Source organism: Euleptes europaea, chromosome 13 (assembly GCF_029931775.1).
Source record: "Euleptes europaea isolate rEulEur1 chromosome 13, rEulEur1.hap1, whole genome shotgun sequence".
In the NCBI taxonomy this organism is placed as follows: domain Eukaryota; kingdom Metazoa; phylum Chordata; class Lepidosauria; order Squamata; family Sphaerodactylidae; genus Euleptes; species Euleptes europaea.
The window spans coordinates 45,592,642-45,605,635 of record NC_079324.1 but is presented as its reverse complement, the minus strand read 5'-3'; the positions used below and the strand labels follow the sequence as shown (position 1 = coordinate 45,605,635).

Below are 12,994 nucleotides of genomic sequence, written 5' to 3'. Positions count from 1 at the left end.
GGGGATCCCCATCTCCGAACCCTTCTTAAGGTCCCTTCGAGAACAATGCCTTCTGGAACACTCAGCCCAAACCCTACCCCCTAGTGTAATCGAACAAGGGGGCTCTTGGTACAAGGACTCAAAATTGTATGTGCCCAAAGCGCTCCGAAAAAACGTTTTGCACTTAGCCCATGGAGTAAAAACAGCCGGACACTTTGGGTTCCTGAAAACTCTTCACCTATTGCGCAGACAATTTTGGTGGGGGGGAATGCGTTCTGATATTGACTCGTTTATTCGCAGCTGTCCTGTTTGCGCCGCAGTCAAACGATCTCAAGGCAAGCCCCCGGGACTATTGCAACCACTTGAAATACCCAGCCGACCCTGGGAAGTTATTGCTATGGACTTTATGACTGATCTCCCTCTCAGTGGGGGAAAAACTGTATTATGGGTTATCACTGACTTATTTTCTAAACAAATACATTTGGTTCCATGCGCAGGGATCCCCTCTGCTCAAAAGTTGGCCCGCCTCTTCGTGTCACATGTCTTTAGACTACATTCGTTTCCGCGCAAGATAATCTGCGACCGCGGAAGTAGCTTCGTTGCTAAATTTTGGAAAGCCTTTCTCAAGTTAGTGGGGGTGGAACAGGGATTGTCTAGTGCATACCATCCCCAAACGGATGGCCAGACTGAACGTGTCAATGCTGTACTTGAATGCTATTTGCGCTGTTATGTTAACTACCACCAAGATGACTGGGTAGAACTGTTACCTTTTGCAGAATATGCCTACAATAATGCTGTACATCAATCCACAGGTTTCAGCCCCTTTTATGCAGTGTACGGACAGGACTTCGGTCCTGCCACCCCAATTGGTGATCTAGAGGGGGGGGGGGATAACGCCTTATTTTCTAAACAAATACATTTTAGCAGCAATAGGACTTCCAGATGTTGCGGTTCCCTGCATTTTCCCTGCCCCAGTCCCCACAGAGACCACCAGGAGGCTTTTTCTATGTTTTATTTTTTACTGATAATTGACATAGTGATATACCATTATATCAGTATGTTGCTGTGTCAATTACCAATTTCTTAAAATCCTCAAAGAGACCCCTCAGTGGCAGGAGGAATGGATGTTGCTAGGACTGGTGAAGGCAAAAAGGTTGCCATGCAGGCAAGACTAGAAAATCCAGACTTTCCCACTCACATTGCAGGCATCCAGGCTTTACTGCAATCTTTTGCAAAACTTTGCAGCAAACCATATTTGAGAAAGATCAGAGGAAAGCTGGGGAAAACATGGAATATACACAAATGCACTATGATGCTGTGGGGAAGTGGGGAAGAAACCTGCTTTCCAACAGCATTGAACCTGGAGCAAATAACCCATGTGCAAAAGGTCATAGTGATGCTCACCTGACAATATGTTTTAGCACCAAATGCAGTTTCTGGATTTTCTATTCCAGGTTTCCTGGTTGTTTCTGAAACACAAATATCATAGAGGTTGCAAGTCACCACATTAGTGCAAGGCAAAATTTAATGCCTTTTATTAGGACCAACCAAAAGACATAAAATGGGCAAACCTTTGAGTTCAGAATTTTTCAGGGGGAGGGGGGAGAGATGTTGCAAGCTATAATATAAAGGCCTTGTCTCATAAGCGTCCTGTGTGAAAGGCTTAGCAGGTTTTCCTTGCTGAAGAAAACAACTAGAGACTTGCCTCCTTTTTAAAAATGGAAATATTAGTACATTGTTGCAATAGGGGCCTGATTTTTTTAAAAATAAGATTGCTACCTGCTTTCTTTGGATCCAAAGACAAAACAGTCTTGCAGCCTGAATCTGCAGCTTCTTCAAGCATTCTCTTTTTATCCAGTTTCTTGCTAATGGCCTGAAGGTCTTTCTGTAAATCAAATTTATAGCACCCTGAGGGTTTTAAAAAAACTAACTTCAGTGTATATAGGACAGAATCTGACTATTTGTGTCCTGTAAAGCAGTTTAAATGAGTTACCGGTACATGAAAAATTATAATCTGTGGTTCTGGTTGATCAATCTACTGATTAAATTCACTAAAGCTTGCAGTCCTGCTTTTAAGAACTACATAACAGAAGAAACCCAAATCTGTCATGAAACAACAAGGAAAAAGCTCATACACACAGGCACATCTACACTGCAAATTTATGTCGGTTTATGATCAATTTAGCAGACACATCTTCCCTCCAAGAATCCTATGTATTATAGTTTGGTGAGAGAACTAAGAATTCCGTATTAGAAGTCACCATCACCAATGCAGTTCCATAGGTTCTGCACACAGAAAGAATGAAAGCCTATCATTTAGACATTTATTCAGAAAATCCTCCCATTGGAAACTTTCCTGTCCACTATGGTTGTGTCTGAAGGCTTTGCTTTGGGTGCCCCTGCCATCTAACTGGTGGAAATCTGTGAAAGGACCTTCTTGGTTGTGGCACTGAAAGTTTGGAACTTCCTCTGCAGGGAGATTTGTCTGTCTCCCTCTGTCACTGTCTTCCACTAGTGGGTGAAGACTTTTTTGTTTCGTTTGGTGTATCCCCAGTAAACTCTTACTGGCCCTCCTCCCTGGTTGTGTTGTGTTTGTATTCTATACGTTTTTCTTGTATTATTAAATATTTTACGTATACATTTTAAATGTAGTTTTAATGTTTTAATTCCTTGAGTTTCGCTGCCTTGGGGACCAATTTGGATAGAAAGGTGGCACAGAAATTCTTTAACAAACACTATCCTGTATTTATTAATGAATTTTTGTATATTACTTTTATCCCTTTTGTAATTAATGTTTCCTTTATTTATATACTGGTCATGGACTGTAATAATAAAGAAACTTGAAACAAACAAACAAACAAATGTAATGTTTCTTTTTTTTTAATTAACCTTTTAGATGTGCTCATAGGAAGAATTTCTTGAGCATGACAGCAGTTCAGCAATGAACCAAGCTGCCTCTAGATCAGGGGGTCCAATCTTTTTACTTCCCTGGGCCACATTAGAAGAAGAATTGTCTTGGGCCGCACATAAAATACACTAACACTAACGATAGCTGATTCATAATGTTTTAAGTACCGTATATACCCGTGTATAAGCCGACCTGCGTATAAGCCGAGGTGCCTAATTTCTCCCCAAAAATGGGGAAAAATTAGGCACCCGTGTATAAGCCGAGGGTCGGCTTATAACCCCTCCCCCCCCCGGCAGGCTTACCTGGGCTCCCGGCAGTAAGCGGCGCGGGCCTGGCGGCGGCGGCGACACAACCAGGCAAGGGCCGGGGCAGCCTCCCTGCAGCCGCCCCAGGCCGGCAGCAGCGGCGGCGAGGCCGGGCGAGGGCCGGGGCAGCCGCCCCAGGCCGCCCTCGGCCGGCAGCAGCGGCGGCGAGGCCGGGCGAGGGCCGGGGCAGCCGCCCCAGGCCGCCCTCGGCCTTGCAGCAGCGGCGGCGAGGCCGGGCGAGGGCCGGGGCAGCCGCCCCAGGCCGCCCTCGGCCTGCAGCAGCGGCGGCGAGGCCGGGCGAGGGCCGGGGCAGCCGCCCCAGGCCGCCCTCGGCCGGCAGCAGCGGCGGCGAGGCCGGGCGAGGGCCGGGGCAGCCGCCCTCGGCCGGCAGCAGCGGCGGCGAGGCCGGGCGAGGGCCGGGGCAGCCGCCCCAGGCCGCCCTCGGCCGGCAGCAGCGGCGGCGAGGCCGGGCGAGGGCCGGGGCAGCCGCCCCAGGCCGCCCTCGGCCGGCAGCAGCGGCGGCGAGGCCGGGCGAGGGCCGGGGCAGCTGCCCCAGGCCGCCCTCGGCCGGCAGCAGCGGCGGCGAGGCCGGGCGAGGGCCGGGGCAGCCGCCCTCGGCCGGCAGCAGCGGCGGCGAGGCCGGGCGAGGGCCGGGGCAGCCGCCCCAGGCCGCCCTCGGCCGGCAGCAGCGGCGGCGAGGCCGGGCGAGGGCCGGGGCAGCCGCCCTCGGCCGGCAGCAGCGGCGGCGAGGCCGGGCGAGGGCCGGGGCAGCCGCCCCAGGCCGCCCTCGGCCGGCAGCAGCGGCGGCGAGGCCGGGCGAGGGCCGGGGCAGCCGCCCCAGGCCGCCCTCGGCCGGCAGCAGCGGCGGCGAGGCCGGGCGAGGGCCGGGGCAGCCGCCCTGCAGATGCAGGAGGCCGCCCCAGGCCGCTCTTGGCAGCAGGAAGCGGCGTGGGACCGGCGGCGGCGGCAGTAAGTTCCCTCCTCCCTCCTCCCTCCTCCCTCCTCCCCTACCCTACCGTATTGACCCGTGTATAAGCCGAGTTCGGCTTTTTCAGCCCTTTTTTGGGGCTGAAAAACTCGGCTTATACACGAGTATATACGGTAAGTTTACAATTTTGTGTTGGGCATTGATAGCTGTCCTGGGCCGCATGCAGCCCAGGGGCCGCAGTTTGGACAAGCCTGCTCTAGATCATCCTGCCTTTAAAAAAAGTGTATAGATACCTCTCATGGATGTTTTAATATACGATAGCCTGTCTTTGAACAGTTCCTTTTAGATGTATAGTTGTATGTAACTCTGTCCCACAACAGATTCTGGAAAATGTCATGAAACTAACTTGTTCTTGTACCTTAGTGCTATTCTCCTCTTCTTCCTCCTCACAGTCTAGTCCCTCATGGGAGATCTCAGTAGGACTGCTCTCTTCAACCAGGCTGCTCTCCAGCGTCCCCATTCTTTTGCTCTCAGTTGTTACTCTCACTTTCAGAACATGAAATCCAGTGGACATTGATCCTACTTTTAGGTTGACTGGATTGCCATCAAAAAGCAGGCAATCTGGTCTGCTACCTTCCTTAAAACCAGGGGGCTGGTAATCATCAGGAGTGACTACAAAGGAAAGATACAATCCTACATTACACAAGCTTTTTAATCTGCAATAAGAGATAGATGCAATACTGACAGCAAGAAGCTGGGGTGGACAGAGGAAGAAAGAACACAAAAACAACCATGCTAAGTCCACTGAGCACTGTGGCTACATGAGGTGCCTTTATAATTGTGTCTCTTGAGCACAGTGAACCACAGAATCGTAGAATCATAGAGTTGGAAGGGACTACCAGGGTCATCTAGTCCAACCCCTTGCACAATTCAGGAAATTCCAAACTACCTCCCCCCCCACACCCCCAGTGACCCGTACTTCATGCCCAGAAGATAGCCAAGGTGCCCTCCCTCTCATGATCTTCCTAAGGTCATAGAATAAGCATTGCTGACAGATGGCCATCTAGCCTCTTCTTAAAAACCTCCAGGAAAGGAGAGCTTACCACCTCCCGAGGAAGCCTGTTCCACTGAGGAACCACTATAACTGTTAGAAAATTCTTCCTAATGTCTAGATGGAAACTCTTTTGATTTAATTTCAACCCGTGGGTTCTGGTCCGACCTTCTGGAGCAACAGAAAACAACTTGGCGCCATCCTCTATATGACAGCCCTTCAAGTGCAAAGCATCAAGGGTCTCAAACAATGGAGCACAGGTGAAAAGTAGGAGTTGCTGCCCTACACTCTGCTGTGGCTTTAGCAATATCACTGCAGTTGGCCAGAAAATGGTATTGTTTCCAGCAGCTCTACAAATAGCAGGTGACACACAGAACTGATAGGTCTTTGCACAGCCCAATGAAGTTTCTGACTGTGACCTGAATGTTCACTTTGAGCATTTTATCACAGGCTGCCCCTCCATCCCTCGTTTATGGATTCCATGACAGCTTGCCCTCAGGCTGCCAATTCTGACACACAGTTTGATGGCAGCAGGTTCTCCCTCTCTTTATTTCAGTGCTATTTACCAACCACTAAGTCCAGGGTTGCTATACAGAGGAAGGCACTGGCAAGCCACCTCTGTTCGTCTCTTGCCATGATAACCCCAAAAGGGATCGCCGTAAGTCGGCTGCGACTTGAAGGCACTTTACACACACACAAATGGTCAGAAGGGAGGAGGGTGGCAGTCTAAACCACATACCATCATTGTAGTAGAAGAGTTTCATGGTCAAAGAAATATCATTAGGAAGTGGTCCGAGATTCTGCATTAAGACATACAATTTGCGGATCAGTAGGATGCTGGCTTCCTTAATTTCCTCGCTGTTTACTCTATTCATAACGCTCACTTGAGAGCTGGAACCAAAACAAGACAGAAATCAAAGCTTGTCCCAAGCCGCTGTAAAAGAATGACAAAGAGAGGTCAAGCTTCAATAACTGCTAAGAAACAGGTTGCTGAAGCCGTCTAACCCTCAAAACAAGTGTGCTTGAACACAGATGCACAGAATTAGGTGCAAGGACTGTTGTCCTAGAGCCGAGCAGCATTATTAGGGGTGGCCTTAGCCAACGGGCAACAAGGGTACCTGCCCCATGCTTGGGGTGGGGGGCTCTGACCTCTGATGGCCTGTCCCCCAAACAGGAGGAAAAAAAGAAATAGAGCAGGTTCCTGCCATTACTTGCACCTGCCCCATCTAGTGGCTCCCACCTACCTTATATAGGGTGACAGCCACCCCTTGCTTGGCCCCACCAAGGGAGGGCTGGTGAGAGGTGGCAGTGATTCTGGGGCCCCATTCTGGACTTTTGCCCAGGCCCCCTTGAGCATTGTGACTTATAGCTGCATGCTGGCAGTATGGATTCAAAATATTGCATCAGATCAACAGGAGGATGCAACATTGCTACTACTAAACTGGTAACAGCTGCCATTGTAAGATATGACGTGTCTGCTCCGACTGCTATAGCCAACCACATTCTTGCAGATAACTAACTCCTCACACAAGCAGTCCATTCTCATGAATACGGGAACATCAGATTGGTGAACTCATAGGAGACTGCAACTCCAATTCCCAGAAATGAAAAATTGCTACTAACTGTCCAGTTCACAGTATGGGAAAAGTGATTTTGCAATTTGCTCTTCTGATATTTTATTGCTCATGCTACTAGGCCAATCACATGAACAGTTGCTTGCTAGAGTGACCAACCAACGGAACATGGGAACAACAGCGAGATATACCAAGTCATTCTGCAACCTATGAAAGGGCTAGGAGGGAACATGGAATAAGAGCAAAAATGAGAGCAAGCAAATGGGAGCAACCAAAATAAGAGCAAAAAAAAAAAGAGCAACCAAAATGATTAGGGGACTAGAGCAACTGTCCTATGGGGAGCGGTTAAGACGCTTAGGGCTGTTTAGCTTGGAAAGAAGGCGGCTGAGGGGAGACATGATAACGGTCTATAAAATTATGCATGGTTTGGAGAGAATGGACAGGGAGACGTTGTTCTCCCTCTCCCATAATACTAGAACACGGGGTCATCTGCTAAAGCTGGAGGGTGAGAGATTCAAAACAGATAAAAGGAAGTATTTTTTCACACAACGCATAGTTAAATTGTGGAACTCCCTGCCCCAGGATGTGATGATGGCTGCCAGCTTGGAGGGCTTTAAGAGGGGAGTGGACATATTCATGGAGGAAAGGGGTATTCATGGCTGTTGATAGAATGGATATTAGTCATGCTGCATACCTAGTCTCTCTAGTATCAGAGGAGCATGCCTATTATTTTGGGTGCAGTGGAACACAGGCAGGATGGTGCTGCTGCACTCGTCTTGTTTGGGGGCTTCCTAGAGGCACCTGGTTGGCCACTGTGTGAACAGACTGCTGGACTTGATGGGCCTTGGTCTGATCCAGCAGGGCCTTTCTTATGTTCTTATGTTAAGAGGTGTACCAGAGGTATATCTCACATATGTGCCACCTGAAGGTATTTTGATGACCACGGAGCTACTTGCAGAGAACTTTAACCATCTGAATAGATAATACTGGAGCACATCGTAGCACACTGTTGTGACAAGAGTGCAACCCATAAATAACATTAACAAGATGGCTTACCATCCCATAGTATCACTCTCAGGTACATCAGAGCAAGCATGTGTGTTTGCTTGAGCAACTACCTATTCTACAGTAGTGAAGCAATTTCCCTGGCATTACTGAAGCTAAAACAGAAAAAGTATTTCCAGCAGCAACAGTACCATTCTCCGTGCCCCAGTGTGAAATACAGAACACCCACATAAAAGAGCGGCTATGTTTTTTTCACCACTCTTATCAGATAAATTGGAAAGTTAACTTGATGCTAAAATGTAGTGCAGGGGTGTCAAACATACAGCCCACGGGCCGCATCCGGCCTCTTGGGAGCTCTTATCCAGCCTGCAAGCCAGCCACCACCACCCAGTCCTAATTTGAGCTGGCAAGCCTGCTATGGGCTCATCAGCCAAGGCAGCTCCCCCACCCCATTTCTCGATCTGGGCCGGCAAGGCATGGCCCAGCCCAACCAAGTGACATTTACAGTGAGGGGAAAAAGTATTTGATCCCCTGCTAAATTTGCCCGTTTGCCCTCTGACGAAGAAATGACCAGTCCATAATTTTAATGGTAGGTTTATTGTAGCTGTGAGAGACAGAATAACAACAGGAAAAACCCCAGAAACCCAGAAGATAAAAGTCAGAGATTGATGTGCATTATAATGAGTGAAATAAGTATTTGATCCCCTATCAACCAGCCAGATTAGGGTTAGGGTTATGCTGTTGACAGAAGCAATCAATCCATCAGATTCCAAACTAGCCACCATGACCAAGACCAAAGAGCTGTCCAAGGATGTCAGGGACAAGATTGTAGACCTGCACAAGGCTGGACTGGGCCACAAGACTTTTGGCAAGCAGCTTGGTGAGAAGGTGACAACCCTAACCCTAACTGTCAACCTCCCTCAGTCTGGGGCTCCATGCAAGATCTCATCTCGTGGAGTTGCAATGATCATGAGAACGGTGATGAAGCAGCCCAGAACTACACAGGGGGAACTTGTCAATGATCTCAGGGCAGCTGGGACCATAGTCACCATGAAAACAGTTGGTAACACACTACGCCGTGAAGGACTGAGATCTTGCAGAGCCCGCAAGGTCCCCTTGCTCAAGACAGCACATGTACAGGCCCGTCTGCAGTTTGCCAATGCACATCTGAATGACCCAGAGAAGAACTGGGTGAAAGTGTTGTGGTCAGATGAGACCAAAATCGAGCTCTTTGGCATCAACTCAACTCGCCGTGTTTGGAGGAGGAATGCTGCCTACGACCCCAAGAACACCATCCCCACCGTCAAACATGGAGGGGGACATATTATGCTTTGGGGGTGTTTTTCTGCTAAGGGGACAGGACACCTTCATCGCATCGAAGGGACGATGGACGGGACCATGTATCGTCAAATCTTGGGTGAGCACCTCCTTCCCTCAGCCAGGGCACTGAAAATGGGTCGAGGATGGGTATTCCAGCATGACAATGACCCAAAACACACGGCCAAGGCAACAAAGGAGTGGCTCAAGAAGAAGCACATTAAGGTCCTGGAGTGGCCTAGCCAGTCTCCAGACCTTAATCCCATTGAAAATCTGTGGAGGGAGCAGAAGGTTCGAGTAGCTACACATCAGCCTCGAAATCTTACTGACTTGGGAGGATCTGCAAAGAGGAGTGGGACAAAATACCTCTTGAGATGTGTGCAAATCTGGTGGCCACCTACAAGAAACCTCTGACCTCTGTAATTGCCAACAAGGGTTTTGCCACCAAGAACTAAGTCATCTTTTGCAAAGGGATCAAATACTTATTTCACTCATTATAATGCACATCAATCTCTGACTTTTGTCTTCTGGGTTTCTGGGGGTTTTCCTGTTGTTATTCTGCCTCTCACAGCTACAATAAACCTACCATTAAAATTATGGACTGGTCATTTCTTCGTCAGAGGGCAAACGGGCAAATTCAGCAGGGGATCAAATACTTTCCCCCCTCACTGTATGTCATATCCGGCCCCTTGTAACAAATGAGTTCGACACCCCTGATATAGTGGATCCCTTTGTAAGCGAAATTTTCACATAATTTCTGCCGTATGAAATGGGGGGGAAGGAGCACCATATGGTGGGAAATTGTTAAATTTGCACCTCCGCTAACAGATCTCTGGTTGTCTGTCAAGTCACAAGGCAGGCTTGGTTAGCTCACTAATGTCTCTCAACCATATAGCCTGATCCTGTCCATGATTGTGCATAAATAAGCCTCTCTATGTTCAATAGGATTATGTTTTAGGAATGACGGCTTTAATTCTTCAGCTGTAAACTGGTTGTTATAATGAACTCACCAACCTGTTGTGGGGGATAGGAAATCAAGGATTATGAAGTATTTTGCATTTTAAAAACATTATACAAAAGATAAATAAGAAAATAAAGGTCTGTGTGCACATAGCAGGAAGTTTTCTTCATTCAAATATGCAAACATCAGTTTCTCCAGAAATAGCGATAACGTACCTAGCAAAGTCCATCTGGGCTCCACTCTTTGAGTATTTGAATTTGAACTGGTAGAGTTCTGTCACTTGCTAGAGAACAAAAGGAAAAAGAGTCCAGTTGTAACAAGCTATCACAACAGATATGCTTGTGACTATTAAAGGGTTTTCTTATCACACAAGAATACCCACTCTGTTTCATAGTCTCCTGAGATTAATTCAAGTGAACTGTCTCTTGACATTTTCCTCTTCCTTCAATTATTTATTTTTCCATAGACACTCTTAGTGTGCCACGTGAATTGCAGCTCCACACTTTATTTAACAAACAAGTTCATTGCATAAATAGCAGTGTAATATAGGTAATTCCTTCTTGGCCCATGTAGTTTTACCTCATGTTTTTGATTTTGACTTTGGACCAGTATGGCTGCCAACGTTTGTCTACTACTCAATATCCTACCAATGTATGGTATCCAGAGGGGACGGATTAGGCTCAAACGGAGGCAATTTCCCAGTTTCCCCCCTTCTCCTTCCTATGTTTCCTCAGGGGCCCCCAACTTGTATAGTATACTATTGTTTGGCAGGAAACGTTTAAGTGGAGTGTCCTAGTTCACGGAGCATATTAAGGGTAACTATATATATGGACAAAGAAGGAAACATCAAGAGACAACTTGCTTACAATGAAACAAGCAATAATATATAGGGCTGTTGATTCGGTTTGTCCCGAACCGAAAAACAGCCGTATTTCCCCTGATTCAGCGGTTTTTAGTTCGGATGGAACCGAACTCAAAAAAGGCGGGAAAACGGGGAGCCGAATTCAGTGAGTTCGAGGTGTTCGGTGAATAAATCAGGCAAATTCGGGGTTCGGCGCAGCAGCATAACCGTCAGTTAGTAAGCAGCATTCTCCCCCGGCCAATCGGTGGCCAAGCTGGGTCTTCTTCTGGCCAATCAGTCGCGATTGAGTGCATGAGCCCAGCTGCTGCGCAGCCCGGCCGGGGAAAGAAAGAGAGAGTATTTGTTTGTGTGAGAGAGAAATCCCCGTGGGGGGGGGTGCTTGTTCACATTCGCTCCTTTCTGTGGCTGCAGGGGGTGCATTTTGGGGGCTACAGCCCCCAAACTTTCAACGTAGCTTCAGTGGAGCCTTCTTGCAAGAATCCCCAAGTTTTGTAAAGATTGGATCAGCGGGGGTTGAGATATGGGCCCCGAAAGGGGTCCCCCCTTAATGTACATTTTTATTCCATTTACAGCACACATTCGCTCCTTTCCGTGGCTGCAGGGGGCGCATTTTTGGGGGCACAGCCCCCAAACTTTCAGCGTAGCTTCAGAGGAGCCTTCTTGAAAGAATCCCCAAGTTTTGTAAAAATTGGATCAGCGGGGGCTGAGATATGCCCCCTTTTCCCTATTGGGATGAATGGGATCAGCCGATCCTGTGTGCATCTCGACAGCGGCAAATCCAAGGCAAAACCTCCCGTGCTTAAATGGAACCGTATTGGATTACCCAGTCCTCCAAGTCCCTCCTGATGGAACAGAAGACATCCACAGTAAGACCCCTTTGGGGGCTTTAATCTATAATTTTTCTCCTGTGTGTGTGTGTGTGTGGGGGAAGCAGAGTCTGTGTGTGTGGGGGGAGGGAGCAGTTTCTGTGGGTGAGGGTTAAGCCAAAGGGGGATTTCGCCCGTTCTGTCTGGGGTGTGTTTCCCCTCGAGTCTCTCTCTCCCTGGTTTGAGGGCGGGACTTCAGTTGTGTGTCCTCAGGTTTTCCCTCATTCATAAGATTGGTTAGGTCTATTTTGATGCTTGCTCAAAAATTGTTTTCAAATTGTGACTTAAAGAATGCATTTGCCTGGTCCCGAGTCCGATGCAAAAGGGGAAATCCCACCCCCTCCTGCTCCTTATGCTTAGCTAGCATGCCTCTGTCCCTTTCCATGGTTTGCAAACTCCCAGGCATCAGGCATGGTTGTGTTGCTTTGCATGGTTTGCAAAATTCTTCTGTCCCTTTCCAAGGTTTGCAAACACACAGGCGTCAGGTGTTGCTTTGCATGGTTGCAAACGTGATGGTTTGCATAGTTGTGTTGCTTTGCATGGTTTGCAAACTTCTTCGCACCTGCCCCACCCTTGCTCCCCGCAGCTCAGCTGTTTGTCGGGGCTGGGAGCTTCGGCAAGTTCTGCTAATTGCAAATGCACATTAAAAAGGGGGGACCCCTTTCGGGGCCCATATCTCAGCCCCCGCTGATCCAATCTTTACAAAACTTGGGGGTTATTGCAAGAGGGGTCCTTTGAAGCTACGCTGAAAGTTTGGGACCTCTACCCCCAAAAATGCCCCCCCGGAGCCGAAAAAAGGTGCGGTTGTGATATTAATGGCTTTATTCGGCCGAATTTTTCCCCGAACTTCAGACCTCATGCCGAATTGCACGGACTCGAAGTGGGGGAGTTTGGACTTTGGCATTTCCCAAATAAAAACAGGCCGAATTTTTCCAAATCTTACCGAATTTTTTTTCAACAGCCTTAATGATATATTTACTACCTGCCGTCCCAACTGAACATAGTAAAAGTCTTTCACTGAGAAGATATAAGGGGAAAGGCATACCTCTACAACAATGGAACAATATTCAACTGCTGATTTTTTAAAAATGAAAAAGCCCTGCTAGCACAGGGCAGCGGGTTGAATGTCAGGGAAATCCTGGAAAAACCTGCCAGGTGGAAGCTTCGTTGCTGCAGCACTGTACTGGCAGTTACAGCAGCAGTGGGGAAACTACACATGCCTGTCCATGTGTGGAAAA

At 48.3% G+C, this 12,994-nt stretch overlaps 1 protein-coding gene across 1 annotated transcript in view; it reads right to left on the bottom strand.

Annotated features, from left to right (window-relative positions):
• HORMAD2 (HORMA domain containing 2) overlaps positions 1 to 12,994 on the bottom strand; it is a 70,174-nt gene that overhangs the window by 47,980 nt on the left and 9,200 nt on the right. The window contains exons 7-9 of the mRNA XM_056859051.1: positions 10,244 to 10,311; positions 5,911 to 6,062; positions 4,527 to 4,792 (exon numbers count right to left, since the gene is read on the bottom strand). Of these exons, the coding sequence (XP_056715029.1) occupies positions 4,527 to 4,792; positions 5,911 to 6,062; positions 10,244 to 10,311 (486 nt within the window). The remainder of the gene's footprint in view (positions 1 to 4,526; positions 4,793 to 5,910; positions 6,063 to 10,243; positions 10,312 to 12,994) is intronic.